The sequence below is a fragment of the Benincasa hispida genome, chromosome 1 (assembly GCF_009727055.1).
Source record: "Benincasa hispida cultivar B227 chromosome 1, ASM972705v1, whole genome shotgun sequence".
Classification (NCBI taxonomy): domain Eukaryota; kingdom Viridiplantae; phylum Streptophyta; class Magnoliopsida; order Cucurbitales; family Cucurbitaceae; genus Benincasa; species Benincasa hispida.
In genome coordinates, this window is record NC_052349.1 from 71,620,682 (window position 1) to 71,636,161 (window position 15,480).

Genomic DNA, 15,480 nt, shown 5'->3' on the forward strand with positions numbered 1-15,480 from the left:
CATTTATAAATTTTGAGAAATGGATGGTTTTGAGGGAAATTTTGGAAAACTCACTAACTACTTATCCCATTAAACCAAAAATTGTAAAAGAATTAGAGAAAAAGAGGGAAAACCAAGAAGGATAAGAAGGAAAAAGGGTTTTGATGAAGTGTGAAACCTGAATGTTTATCTATGTAATTTAGGTTAAATATTGGTTAATTAAGAAACTTGTAGGGGAATATAAGAAGAATGCCTTTAGAATTGGGAAAAAGAAATAAACCTAAAGGACTAAACGTTAAAGTAAAGGTGTTGGGTGATAAAATTTGACTAAGTATTGGAACATACAAACACCTAGTATTAATATGTTACCAAGGTTAATTGAAGTTTAAAATATGCTACTTGACAAGCCCATGTTGGACGCATAAAGGCCTCATGCATTGGTAAGAGGCGCGATCAAGCTAGGAAAAATATGATGTTTGGCAAAGCAAAGTGAGCACCAGGTAGCCATGCAATGACATGAGAGCGCTGGCCAAGTTGCTTATGCATTCGAATGCCGTTGGGCGTGGACAAGGCATGCGACAGCTAAGGGGCTTGCGAGGTTAGTAAGCATGCGGGCAAGGTATGTTGGGCATTGGCGCAAGGCTAGGCACTGAGCCTAGCGCACACGTGCAAGTGCTAAGCAAAGGCTTGGGTGCATGGTATAGGCGTTGTGTGATCGAGCAGCGAGGAAGGACCATCGAGCAACGAGTATAGGTAAGGTGTTGGCGAACGCGCACGAGCAGGACGGTTGACGCAAGGCATAAATGATCGGTCGCACCGTGGAGTCACACGTGAGCGAGGGCACAAGGCACCAAGTGTGGGGGCGTTGCACGGAGAGTAAATGCATGGTTAAGCGCAAAGCGCTCAACAAGCGATGAAGCCATGCGATGGCTAGGTTGTTTTAAGGTTGGGGAAACCTCCGGAGCGCATACAGCAAGAGTGGCCTAAGCGTGAAGGTTGCCTTAGAAGTGTGGTATGCGACAGCTTAGGTGGAGGGGTCATGTGCATGAGTATGTGATGAAGTCCATCGTTCACCAAGTAGAAGTCATCGTGCGTCGAGAAATGGCTATCGTGTAACAAGTAGAGACCATCGTGCATCGAGTAATAACCAGATGCGAGCGAGGAAGCACTTGGTTATTTTAGAAATCTTGAGAAATCCAATGTTTTGGGCTGTTAAATTATGATTTGAGGGGCAAGCGATGGATGAATGCACCAGCTTAAGTGTTGGACGGATTGAAACTAGGAGCCGTTAGTTGGAAATTTAAGGGTGGAATGGAAAAAATTAAGGTATTGCAAACTAACTCTTTTTAAATAATCTGATAACATGATGCAATCTTAAACACAGTGGCTACCACTAAGGCCAAACAAACATTAACTATTAAACACAAACATTTACAGAGTTTACAACACAAGTCTCATAAGTCCCAACTCCCAAACTTAGTCCCTACATGAAACAACTATAACATGTGTACAAATATTTACAATAACCACCTAGTTGACGGGTTACTAGAACTTCTGACATTAAGCAGTAGAGCAGATGTTGAGCTATCTTCGGAGGATTTGATCGCTACCTGAGGAAAGAAAACATTTGAAAAATAGAGTGAGCTACTAGCCCAGTGAGTGACTTAAGAAAGAAAACATGTTCTCATGCATAAGTCTCAATAAAGAGATCATACTGAAACATAAGTCTTTACAGTAACCTTGTACTGAAATGGAAACTTTACAGTAACCTTGTATTGAAATGTAAACTTTACAATCAATAAACATGCAAAGTTGTTTTCATCATAAAACATTAAACTGATCCTTAGTTGAGAGTAACCCTGCTATGGTTAAATCCCAACGTCAATTCCTTAGTCAAGAGAGAACCCTTTTGCTCAATCTCTGACGTCAAACCCTTTTAGACCTTCAAATTACAAACCCCGAGCTCTATTTTCCCTACTTAAGTATGTTTAATAATGTGATTAGATTGATAAATTGGTTAAAATATGAGTTAATTCTAATTTGTAGGGAAATTTTGAAGAATAAAAAGAGTGTTGAAAGAAGGTGCAAAGAATTGCAAAATGTGGGCTTCATGTGGATAGAAGTAGCCTAGCAAGTAAGAAATTCAGCTAAGGGTGGAGCTAGGCATAGGATGCCACGAGCGTTGGTAAGAGGCTTAGTGGGCAATGACCTTGTCATTGGAGGTTAGGTGAGCTTGTCGATGGCTAAGTTGCGGTCAGTGTGATGAGGTTAGGCGATCGTGATGTGCAAAGCAAGGCATGGCTTGAGGTTGTGGCATGGCTAGACAAGGGCGAGTGAAGGCTGCCTAGGTGATGGCCTAAGGATTGGTGATGGGCTTATGCAAGTGACCATGAGTGTGGGCTAGGTGGCAATTTAGTAAATAACAGCAGCTCACAGGCTTAGGTATAAGTAGGTAGGCCAACTTTAAAAGGTCATTTCGAGAAATCTACTCGTGCTATTGAGGTGATTCTAAAGGCATCCAAAATCTGAGTGAGTCTAGTTTATGAGCTAGGGCTACCGGAAGGAAACTCCAAAGGAATTGAGTTGAAAACTTAAAAATTTGTAGAAAGGGCAGATTCGCGGGTGAATCTGGGCCAGTGTCGAGGGTTTGAAGTTCCCGGCAAAACCATGAGAAGTTTTTAGCTGAAATTTTAAGATAAGATTTTTAACTCAATTCTAAACAATGTTGTAGAAGAAACTTTATTAAGATGAGGTCTAGAATTCAAGTTATTTACTCTAGAAGTTGAACCTGGAAATTGTTGAACAAGCACGCAGCTGCTTGGGAAGGACAAGCAAGCAGCTCAACTTAAGAGGCTCGGTTTGGAAAATTCCTCATGCTATCTGAAAGATTCTAGTGCCATTTGAAAGCTAAAGAAGTCTAGTTTGTGGTGTGGGAGTGCTGGAGAAAAACCTCAAAGGAAGAAGGCCAGAGAACGAAGAAATTGTAGAGAGGTTAAGTTCTCGGGTTAATCGAGGCCAGTGGTCAAGATCTGAAGCTCCTGATCAAACGAAGAAGAATTCTGAGCCCAAATTTTGACGTAAGCTTTCTAATACAATTGTAAACAAGTTTGTAGGAGAAAATTTCCTGAGATAAGGTCTATATCATGAGTTATACGAATTATAAATTGAATCTGGAAATTTTTTAACAAGCAGGCAGCTCAAGGAGACCATGCATGCACGGGCTATAGCGAGCTTCAGCGTACCTTGGGCTGGCCGTGGGGCTGTGTAGCAAGCATAGGTGGCCTAGACATCCAAAGGAAGGCTCTTGCAAGGTTGGACAGCATGTAGGACACCTAGGTTGGACGATTGATGCTCGGTTGGTGTGGTTAAAGAAAGGATTGTCACATAAGCCATGTTAACACCTAAAGAAAAATCCTAAGTGTTCAACACATTAGGAAGTTGGAATTGGAAGGATTGATACCATTGCTAGAAGCATATCAACCTTTAAGGAGTAGCCCTAAAGTTGTGAGTGACTAAGTATTTACAATGTTTTTAAAGAAACCATGATTTTAAGAAAGATTATTCTCAGCTAGCTAGTTTACAAAGTGGTTTTTCCAAGCAAACTATGAGTTTATGTTTTCAAACGCATGCCATGTATGAAAGTATGTTGTAAAACTGTTTATGTGTGCTCATATGCACAAAGCATGCGTTAGTACCCTTAAATATATGTTTCTATGTGTTTGGCTTTACATGCTTTAAAGAGTAAGTCTTAGTATGACTAACGTTACTTCAAGCTCGATACCGAAGGACATTAAGAATGTATTTGAGCAGCTCGATACTGAAGGACACTGAGAAGATATCTGAGTAGTAGTACCTAAGGTATAACGGTACTTAGTTATAACCACGTGCACGTAGGTAGTTCGACGTCAAAGATTGAGCAAAAGGATTCTCTCTTAATTAAGGAATTGACGTTGGGATTTAACCATAGCAGGGTTACTCTCAACTAAGGATCAGTTTAATGTTTTATGATGAAAACAGCTTTGCATGTTTAATGCTTGTAAAGTTTACATTTCGGTACAAGGTTACTGTAAAGTTTACATTTCAGTACAAGGTTACTGTAAAAACTTATGTTTTAGTATGATTTCTTTATTGAGACTTATGCATGAGAATCTGTTTTCTTTCTTAAGTCACTCAATGGGCTAGTAGCTCACTCCGTTTTTCAAATGTTTTCTTCCCCCAGGTAGCAGTCAAATCCTCCAGAGATAGCTCAGCATCTTCTCTTCCGCTTAAAGTCAGAAGTTCTAGTAACCCGTCAGCTAGGTGGTTACTGTAAATATTTTTATACATGTTGTAGTTGTTTCATGTAGGGACCAAGTTTGGGAGTAGGGACTTATGAGACTTGTGTTGTAAACTCTATAAATGTTTGTGTTTAATAGTTAATGTTTGTTTGGCCTTAGTGGTAGCCACTGTGTTTGAGATTGCATGTTGTTATAAGATTATTTAAAAAGAGTTAGTAAGCAGTAAGTGTCATACGAGGGTTGATAACTGTTGCAGTCATGTCCTTGCCTGTGCTAAGAGAGTAGTCTGAGAGGGGGTGTGACAAATTGGTATCGATTAAATAATATTTTTAGATTAATTCCCTAAATCTATAAATTAATTTAACTCGATGAAGTCATTTAGAGATGAAAAAGATAGGAAAAATGAGAAGAAGCCACATAAAAAAACAAGCAAGCAATTGGTTGATTCAAAATGATTAAATGAAAAGGCAATTTTTTGCAGCATATGAAGAGCCTGTTTGGAAGGCTAGTTCTTCTAATTTACCCATGATATCTTCATGATTTTTGGACAAAATGAAAGCTTATTAAGTGTAGAAGAAACCTTAGGGTTGCCGAAGTGATTAGAGATCAGAAAGATTGAGAAAACTTGAAGAAAACGGAGTTTGTTTGAAAACCGGGTAAGTCTGAGCTTGCTGTTGATAATGGGCAAAAATGCATGTCATCATAGTACTAAGTTCTTAAACAATGTTGGATTGCATTGATGAAATATGTTAAATTGCATCCATTAAGCATAAATTCTATAATATTGCGATCGCACGCGTCCAATGCATTAAAGCAATTGATCTTTATATTTTTGTGCAGAATATGCGTTAACGCAATGCAGAGATTGCGATCATAGGAATACATTGGTCAAGCGCAACTTCACCGTAAGACTTTGCGTTGATCGTGCTCGCAAACATTCACCCAAGAAGAATCACCACAACTTGGTCGGCGCAACATGGTGGGCGCATCTGGGTGAAAGGATAATTAAGATCGATGGGACAGAAAGCTGACGGCAGTCGGATCCAAATTAAGTTAACAGTCGATAACGGTCACAAAGTACATTCAGCTTTATCAGTGACAATTATCTGACGCATCAGTCAGGAATTAAAGTTATCCCATCTGTACAACCGAGAGAGAGAAGTCGCCTTTCACCATGGAAACTCTATAAATACCAAGTGCATTCTTCAGAGAAGAGGTTAAGCAGTCGATTACTTCATCACGTTACAAGTTCACGCCTCTGTCTATAGTTTTCTTCCATTTTAAGGCGGACGCGAGGAAGAAGGTGTGCCGATAGATCGTTCCGGAAATCTTGGTAAGGCAACGGAAGCTCCAAGACAGAGAGAGGGCCGACGTCTGCGGAAGCAGGAACATTTGTAGATCAGAATAGAGATTCAATGTGAAAAGCCTCGGTTAGCAAGGAATTGTTACCAGGCTCTCTACCTTTATTTTCCATTATCATTTTGTACTCAATTCAGTTATAAGAATGAAATGTCTTTCTTTATATCTGTTCACTATCTGTTATTTAAGCATGAGTAGCTAAATTAGTTGAATGGGTTGAGAAGTAGTTAACAAGCATAACGAGGGAATCTTCATCTTTGCGACTATCTTGTTTATGTATGCTTCATTCGTCTATTAGAGATACTCGGGAGGGTAGTCTAAAGACAGGATCTAGACTTAGGAAGGTCGGGTCAGAATCTAGGTTTGGAAGAACCAAATTAGAACGCATAAACAGGAGATAAGCGCTTAGGAATGAGCACTATTTGTTATTAACGCATCGCATGCATCTTAGCAATAAGGTATGATTGTATGCGGTCACCTTGCTTTCATGCATTTTGCATCAACGCATAGGACAAGAGTAGAGACTTAAGGATAAGCTCTATGGACATTCTGCATTCAACACATTCGTCCTAAACTTAAGAGCGTTGCATTTACATTGGGAAATGACTTGCTATGCATGGTTGTAACATGATCACAAGGTTTGATGCATTCTCGAGTAACACTAGCTAAAGATCTTCTCAACCCGTTCATCGCATACCCATTGCATCTATCAACACAACTATCTTTCTCAAATCCGCTGCCTTTATTTACTTCTTTTTCATCAACGCAACAACACACCCATACTTTATTTATTTGCTTGGTTACCACAAAGCTTTCATAAACATTACCAATGCAACTATTTTCACAAGTCCCTGTGTTCGACCCTGGACTTACCAGAAAACTCAGGGGAATTTACACTTGAATTCCGCAAAATTCCCCTGAGGAAACTTGAGTGCACAACTCATATCATCCATACTTCCACTTAATAAAATTAACGCATCAGCTGTTTTAGAGGAGTTTTCAAGGCACTTAGAGGAGGATTTTGGTGCCCAAAATTTTTTGCATAGTTAAAAGGTCCCTCTTAAGTTCCATAAAATTTATTTGAAGTTTATTTTATTAGAAATGGTGTTTCAAAGCTCTAAAAAATGGGGTTGAAACAGGAAAATTACTAGCTGAAGACAGCACACTGTCCACCCCACCCTAGGCGCTCAGTGTCGCCCATGCATGCCCAACTCCGCACGGGGCTGTCGCGTATGCATGTCTCCCGCCCACTAGCCACACCCACACATGCCTCTTGATGCGGCAGCGTCCCTCAGCACGTGTCCCACACCCACACCCACGCTCAACTAGGCCCACCCATGCCCCCTGTTGTGTGCACACACTTATTTTTTGTGCCCATTTGCTTGTTTTTTAGCATTTTGGATATTGGTGAGCATTTTTGAAGCGCAATTAGGATTTTCTTGATATTTTTACTCTAAAATGACGAGTTTTTTAAAGTGACTTTTAGGTATTTTGGATAATTTCAAAAAGATGGGCTTAATGAGTAAAATGTGAGGGTTTAGGAGTTAAATTGAGTTCAATTAGTCTCATTAAATCACTAAGGGTTGATTATGGTTAATCAACCTCTTGTAAGTGTCTAATAAGCCTGAAATTTTGTTTCACGGAACTTGTGTCCGTGATTGTGAGTGGTTTGTTTTTTAGTATTTTGATATGAAAATTATATGTGTATGATAGTATACTATGATTTGTGAAATGTAATAGCATGATCTATTTTACTTGATTATTATTTTTAAAAAATGCTTGAATCTTTATTTCTGAATTCCCATTGATTTGATATGAGCTGGATTTATAAAATATAGTTTATAACCTGATTTTATGTTATTGTGATTTGTATGGTTTTGTAAGAAAACCTCTTGATGGTGGATTTAAAGAATGTTGAATGGTTTGTGAAAGTGATTTTAAATTACTAATTCTTGCACCCGAGAAATGGTTCTTTCTCATGCTACTTGAATGTGTTTCAGTAGCACGACTCAGGCGATCAAGAGGCTATCGGGGTAAGATGTAGCCAGAATATATTGGGAAGTCCAGAGGAACCTACACCTGTCGCACCACCCATGCTATCAGGGGGCTACCAGGATCCGATGTGGCCAAAGCATACCGAGAAGTCTAGAGTAATCTGGGACTGTGGTATGTATTTATATTTAGCCTTTAGGCAGCTGTATGTGCACATATGACCTTGTTATTTGGTTTACACCACGGAGGCATTCCTTGTCCAGAGTAACCCGCGATGGTAAATAAGTATTTGGGTATAAGTATGCTTTTCTAATAACTCCTGAATGTTTTATAATGTGTTTTCTATGAGATGATCATGTCACTGTTTTACTAGCACGTGTATGAGATGTTACTCAATCTTTTTACTTCGCTGATGATTTACTAAATGATTTGACCAACTTTACTGATGATTTAGGAAGAGAAAACCTATATTCATATTAAACTACCACTCACTGGGTTTTAGCTCATGCTTTTCAGTGTTCCCCCAAGGTAGTGTTAAAATTCCAAATTCAAGCTGAGTTGTTAACTGTCACATGACGAGGGTCTCCTACTACATTGTATGTCTATATGTTTTGAAATTTTGTTGTAAATAGTTTGCATATCACAAACCATATGTTTTCGAGTTTTGAAAGCATGGGACAAAAGTAGTTGTTTGGTTGTATAGTTATAAAAATTGTTTCTATGGTACCTAAACTTTGTTGATGGTTTGTATATAACAAGAGATGTAAAAGCTATGAAATGTGTTGTGAATGTAATGAAATGGAATATGTTGAATGGAAAATAAAGGTATTAAATAATCATTGTGTAATTGTTTAGGTTCATGTACAAGTTGAGTTGGTTAGTCGAATGCTACTTTTTTCAAGATTAGGTGAGTAATCTGGGAGGGGGTGTGACACACATTCTTATCATCATCATTTTGATTAGGACGACTGGTTTGATAGCAAACCAGTAGTAAGACACTTACCTTAATTAAGTGCAAATAGGTCCAAACAAGCTTATTTTTTATTGGATAAATAAGATCACGAATCAAGTCTTATGACATAAGCCAAACTTAGAATTAACAATTAAACCAAAATTCCAAAGCACCCAGTTATCCAAATATTCCAAATAATCTTACTCGAAGTGTGGTTCGATTCGAATTCACCTCCAATCCTCCAACTTCAGTCGAAATATTTATCCAAACCAAAACCAAAATCTTTTCTATCTTAAATAAAAACGTCTTGAATCAACTCCTAAATACAATTTGAAATTAGCTTTAGACAATTAAGGCTTAAGCCAAATATAAAATTCACTCCTAACCTTCCCAAACAAGGTTACCCAAATGTTGCTTGATCCAAAATCCTTCCATGCTACACAAACAAATTCCCATCTAAGTACAAGCCATAATTAAGGGGTTCAAAATCAAATTACAACAACATTAACCAAATTCAAAAGGGGTCCAAAATCCAATACTGACCAAAAATCACCCAACGCGATCAATACTCTTGCTAGACAACACATTGAAAACCTTCAAACTTCGAATCTAACATCCACCATCAAGATTACAGCAGCAATTAAACACCTCATTTTGGCATCCAAAATCTTGAAGAACTCGAGAAGGAATTTACCCACCTAAAACTTCGGCGACCGGCTGCGATCCGCGGTGGTGGAGGACAAAGCCAACGGCCGAATGTGGCGCACGTTGGATTAAAAAATAAAAAAAATAAAAAAAAAAAAGTGCACGCTTCCCAAGAAAGCCTTTAATATAAATTAACTTTTCCCTTTTCTTCATCTAACCCTAACCATTTGATAAATATATTTATATTAAAAAACTTGTTTTCTTTCTTTTATTAAAATAAATAAATAAAACCCTTAAATCCAAATTCTATTTGGATTTCAATCAAACATATACGCATAAATTCATATTTCTTTCCAAAATTTCAATTTCTCAAACTTCTACCAAAATAAATTCAAACTCTAAAATAATTTATCTAAGTTTCCTCAAATTAAATTCGAATTTTCAAATCTTTACAAATATCACTTAAATTAATCACATATCTCACAAATTTAATTTTAGCATCAAATTAACAAAATAACACCCAAATAATTGGGGATAGTTAAATAAAAATTAACTAAAAATTAGAGATGTCACATTTCTAAGAAAGATATTCATATATAAATAAAAATTAATATTTATTTGATAAAAAAACGTATTTTTTTAAGAAAAAAATATATAAAATATAATTTATATTGATTCGAAAGAAATTCAAATTAATAAAGACAAATATTTTAGAGTTGTTTTCAAATAAAGAAAAATGAGCTAACTTATTTACAAATATAGAAAAATTCACTATCAATCAATAGACAGTGATATTTTGGTGTACATGAAAATATTCCCAACCATTTTACCATTTAAAACAATTACCTAATATTTTATATAAATTTAAATTATACTAATTACTTACAAATTATACTAATTACTTACAAATTAATGGATAGTTTTTTTTAAGACTGATTAATGAATAACTAAGGACACAACATCTTTTAGTTATAATCCTAAAAAACAAAGACGATTATTCACGTATTCTTTGTTATTTGAAAAAAAATATTCCTACAAAACAAATATAGTTATTTAAACATGTCGGACATTTATTTTTTAAGAAAAACAAACATCCCTCTACAGCATTTGAGAGGGAGAGTAAAGTTGTAAATTTATGGTCCACGATGAAAAAGTTAATAAGACATAAAATTAATATTTTTATTTTTAATATGTACACAAAACTCCATGACCAAAGGACACCTGCACTCCCTCTAACACGACCCTCCCAACTCCATAGGCCAACCCATCCCCTAAAGTAATATGGGATGATGTATGGGGTTGAGATGGCAGCCCAAATGCATAAACTAGTGAGACCCATTGGAGTAGTGGGTTTTAGGCCCATGGCCATTTTCAAATGTCCAAAATTTGTAGAGCATATCATTTACCATCCACCAAAAACAAATAACGAGAAGACATAAACTGGGAGAATAGTATAGAACAACCAAGAAGTGAAAAGAAACCTGGAGGATGGGATTCTAAAGTTCTGAATCTGGTTGTTGTTGTTGTTGTATTTGAAGCGTTTCAGCGGCAGCTTTGGCTGAATCCTCCACCATTTCCTTCGTCTTTTGGAAGCTCTTAGTAACAGCTTCCTTCACATTCCCATTCCCATTCACACTCACTCCGCCATCTTCCACGGGCTTTCCTGGTCGAAAACTGAAACCCAAACCCAAACTCCTTAGTAAACTAAACTGACAAATTAAACAAATTAGAAACCAAATGAATGGTGAATACTGACTCTATTTTGGGAGGGAAGAGATAGGCGTAGGCTTTATTGACTAGCTTTCGCACTTTCTTCCAGTAAGAGTTAGGATTAGGAGGCGCAGACGATGCCGCTTCTGCTGATTTGACTGTTTCTGAAACTATCTTATTTGGTGCTTCTCCATCAGCCTTCCCAACACCAATAATGATAATCAGCATCATCATTATCCATAATACCAAAACAAAAACACCCATATTCTCCTTTCTCTCCATTATTGAGAGATGTTGCTAATTATGTCATGGTTTTATGGGTAAATAAGGGCGGGGGGATTGGGTTTGTGAAGTGGAAGATGGGGTTTTTAGCTTCTGGGAAGTTCCCCAAAGGATTGCAAGGTGGACACTATATCTTCCAGTTTCCCTACACGTATCATCTATTTGCTTTACATCTTGTCTTCTTCACGTTATCGACAACAGTACTCTTCTTACTGAAACCCATAACCCATTTTTTTCTTTATTCTAACCATGAGAGCCTATTCGAATTGTGCAGTAAAAGAAATGGTTTTTAAGACTACATTTTCATTTCAACATTTTTCTATTTTAAAAAAAAATAATTGTAAACACTTTGATTGTACCATTACACTTCTTTTTCAAAAATATAGTTTACCCTATATTAAAAATAAAAATGTTTCTACAAGTGTCCAATTACTATACATTATGAAGAATACCTCAAATCAAATTTAAGTGGTTGACAAAGTTGGTTGTCAGTCGTTTGTATCATTGATCTCTACTAGCAACTAGAGCTAGAGATCATTGACCTACAACCGAAACTATGATTGGTGATTGGAATCAAATATCAGAGACTCCTGTGTTAACTATTGACCATCGACGATAGTCACTAGTCCCAATACTCCATTATTGTACCATAAGATAACCACTTAAGAGGTGTTCAACTCCCCACCTTTGATCAAAGGAATTTGAAGGCTCCACAATAAAAATTAAAAAATAAAAAATAAAAGTGCCAATTTTATGCTTGATTACTCTTTTATACAACAAATTTTACAACTCAACTTCTAGCCAAAACACCCCCTTAATAACTAATAAGAAAAAACCAAGTCCATACAAAATTCCATTCTAATTCATAGATAAAGTGGGGAGTAGGTCGAATTCAAGCCAATCTTAGGAATCAGGATTCCAAATTAGAAAGTGTGTGGTGGTATGTCACATCTTACTTGCCTCTGATACACCAAACAGACCAGTACAAGCGAAATCCCATATTCGCTCATTCAACTTTCAAGCCGTTCCCTTGCACAATGAAAATATGCGTGAAATCAAAGCCGTGAAGAAATGGAAAAAAAGGGAACTTTCAATTTCCATATCAATCAAGCTCAACTTCAAGATACCTGCCCGTTCTCCAACTACATTATTATTTTGGGTTATTTCCCCCATCCATCCACACCTGAAGGTGAAGATTCACGTGGAAGCAAAACTAGAGAAGGTAGTTTTCATTTTGGATTGTCTATTTCGCATATCTTCCACCTGTCCAGTAAGTAAAGATATTTCCTAATAGCAGGCACTTGATCAAATATCAAATGCAACTTCGATTCAAGAAGTTGAAGAGCATACATTAAGTATATAAAATTCACACACAACATTTTCAACCAACCCATCAACAGCTTAATTAAGAAATCCCAATATTTCTCCATGCCAATATGGGTACAGCCAGAATCCACCTGTAATATAATAATAATCAAATACCAGATGCGTTCAAAGGGGGAATAATAGTTGTACTGGCATCCACACAAACAAGATTTGCGACTGTACTTTTAGTTTTGAGTCTTTGACCATCTCACCATCTAAAAATGATGCCAAAATATATCTGCACAGCCATACAAGGACTAGTCCATTCAAATAAATCATAAAATTAAACAATATCACTTACTTTATTCAATCACGCCATATCCCACGTCTATACATGTCTTTCTGGAAGAAACCAGTCAACCCTTTCCCCGGGAGAAAAAAACAGGAAGACTTTGAATGCCGTATATGATTTGGATCAAATTAAAAACTCTTATCAATTCACTGTGCACGGATACTAGCAGGCAAACGCACTTCTGAGTTCTGTGACTAATCATACCCCATTGTGAGAGAACCAGAGACGGGAAAGTATTAGACTTGTACTGGCATCCATACCCCACACCCCATTGTGAGAGAACCCGAGACGGGAAAGTATTAGACTTGTACTGGCATCCATAATTTCATTCATGAAAATAAAACAGGACCATCCATGGGAAATAGAGAGAGAAATTTTACTTAGTAATTCTGTTAGTAGTTGTGCCAGTACCTTCAGCTTGAGATACAAATCAATTTGAGAATTTGTGTTCCAGCTTCTAATACAAGGGCATCAGTGTTCGTTTGATTCGCTTTCTAAGGGCTTAAAAAATGTTTGTATTCAGAAAGTCAATCCAATCATGTTCTAAGTAAGCTACATTCACCACTAAGGGTTTTTAAATGACTTTCTAAGTACAAAAGTGTTTAAAAGTATTAAAAGGTCCACCTTCTAACGGACTCTAACTTCATTACAACCCTTGTATTCTTGACTCATATGATTGATATAACATCAACATTAACAAACATAGTAATCGGGCCAACTTCTAAATCATTCCACAAGCTATAAGTAAAAGTTGGGTAGGAAAACTGGTGAAAAGTACTACAGCAGATGACAATTTACAGATAACAAACAAATTCAAATATATCAGCCCTTTCTATGTATGAAATGGAAACTAACATAAACATGAACGATCACCTCATCGAACAAATGCTTTCATTAAAAGCTGTCAAAATTCAAATATTTTAACTAAAATTTACAATCATGTCTCGCAAATTCAAAGCCCCTGAAGAAAAAAAAAACAACTTACGGCATTAAAATACAAAGTATCCAAAAACCTAAACTCAAATCCAACTTTCCATGAATTGAATTATACCTTACTCGTCGTAAATTCCGCCACTAACCAATCAGCCAACCAAATCCACTCATCGCCTCCTTCAATGAATGCCCCTGCTATTGTTCAGAACTGACCCTAATGTGCCCAGAACCGCAAAAGCCAAAAGTGGGCTAACATCCAAGGTATCGAATATTGGAGGAATTATATTCCGAAACAGGTTCAAGTACGGATCACAAAGATCCCGAATTGCAGAGAGTGGCTGCCGGTCCCAAGGGATGTTGGGGAACCAACTCAGCAAAACCCTAACCATCAAAACCCCACTGTAAATATCCAGCCATTTGGCCAACCCTGCAGCCACCACCGTCAAAGGCGTATTGAGATATCCACCGGGGCGATCACGTAAAGCGGCGAAGAACAAGGAGCCGGCCGGCTGGAGGGCACCGAGCCCAGCACAGGGATTTACGAGACATTGAGGAATCAAAATCGGCCAAACATTCTGAACCAGTTTGACAATTAAGGTCGAAAATGCAAGGGAAACAGAGAGAATAGTTGCAAGTATCCGGGTCGGGCCGGTAAGGAGTGATGCAATCGGGATTTCTTGCGATTGATGGGAAAGTTTTGATGAATAAGTGGAAGGCGATGAAGAAGCTAAAACCCTAAGGCCAAGATTTGGAGACTTGACGGTGGAGAAACGGAGGAGGGGCGGGGAAGGTAGTGGGCGGTGGGGCTTCGGAGGGAGGAGGGGCCGTCGAAGCGGGAGAGCTTGAGAAGCGATTAGCGAAGATGCCATAGTTGGGTGTTGTTTCTTTATCGGGAAAATTGTGGCCGCGGATATGTGAGGGAAAGATAATGTGGGGTGTTTTGTTTATGCATATGAACTTAGAAACGCACGGACGCAAAAATTTCCGCTACAAATTAAATTCAGTTCCCGAAAGAAAAAAACATTTCCAAAGCCAAAATAGCATCCACTAGAGATGTCCAATTTCTCCAACTCTCCACGAGGTCCATCCCAAACGGGATTCTCCAATTAGATAGGAATGGAGAAAAAGTGGGAGAAAAAGTGGGAGAAAAAAAAAATTTGTGAGCTAAACGGGGACGGAGACGAATAATATATTCCTCGTCACTGTCCCCGCCCCGATTAGCTTTTACATGTTTATTTAGTATAGTTATCTAATATTATGTTATTATTATTATATAAATATTACCAAAAGATTTTAAATTTGATTATTCATCAAAAAGATTGAATATGTTTAAATTAAATGTTTAAATTTAGATTATATATATGTGAATAATTTGATTTATATTTAATTTTTTCTACTAACAAATTAATTAGCTTTTTTAGGCCAAAATTTGAATAATTTATCTTTAAATTTAAATTGTCATATAAAACTAATCATAATAAATAATTTAATGATAAAGTTAATTATTTAATTAAAATTTGATTAAAAAAAGTAACGGAGAATAGGACTTTGGAAAATTCGAAGTGTATAATAATAATAATAATAACAACAAAAACGATGATATTATACTAAAATGAGTTTAGTTCAACGATGGTTAAAATGTATTCATCTATTGAGGTAGGAGGTTTGTTTGATCTCCATTACTATAATTCCGT

At 37.1% G+C, this 15,480-nt stretch overlaps 1 protein-coding gene across 5 annotated transcripts; it reads right to left on the reverse strand.

Annotated features, from left to right (window-relative positions):
- Positions 1-8,831: 8,831 nt before the first annotated feature.
- LOC120084062 (ylmG homolog protein 1-2, chloroplastic-like) lies at positions 8,832-14,781 on the reverse strand. 5 transcript variants are annotated; one of them, XM_039039975.1, is made up of 4 exons: positions 13,905-14,781; positions 10,961-12,459; positions 10,686-10,878; positions 8,832-8,995 (listed from the first exon to the last, which is right to left on the reverse strand). In XM_039039975.1, the coding sequence occupies exon 1, from the start codon at positions 14,653-14,655 to the stop codon at positions 13,966-13,968; it is 690 nt and encodes a 229-aa protein (XP_038895903.1). In that variant the 5' UTR covers positions 14,656-14,781; the 3' UTR covers positions 8,832-8,995; positions 10,686-10,878; positions 10,961-12,459; positions 13,905-13,965. The 5 variants fall into 5 exon arrangements, with proteins under 5 accessions (XP_038895903.1, XP_038895898.1, XP_038895912.1 ...); XM_039039970.1 differs by lacking the exon at positions 8,832-8,995 and having other exon boundaries at positions 10,353-10,878; XM_039039984.1 differs by lacking the exons at positions 8,832-8,995; positions 10,686-10,878; positions 10,961-12,459 and adding an exon at positions 12,483-12,653.
- Between the last annotated feature and the right edge of the window lie 699 nt (positions 14,782-15,480).

What these genes read in the sequence shown, in the direction of transcription:
- LOC120084062 (XM_039039975.1), bottom strand. Translation starts at nt 14,655, where the DNA reads ATGGCATCTTCGCTAATCGCTTCTCAAGCTCTCCCGCTTCGACGGCCC.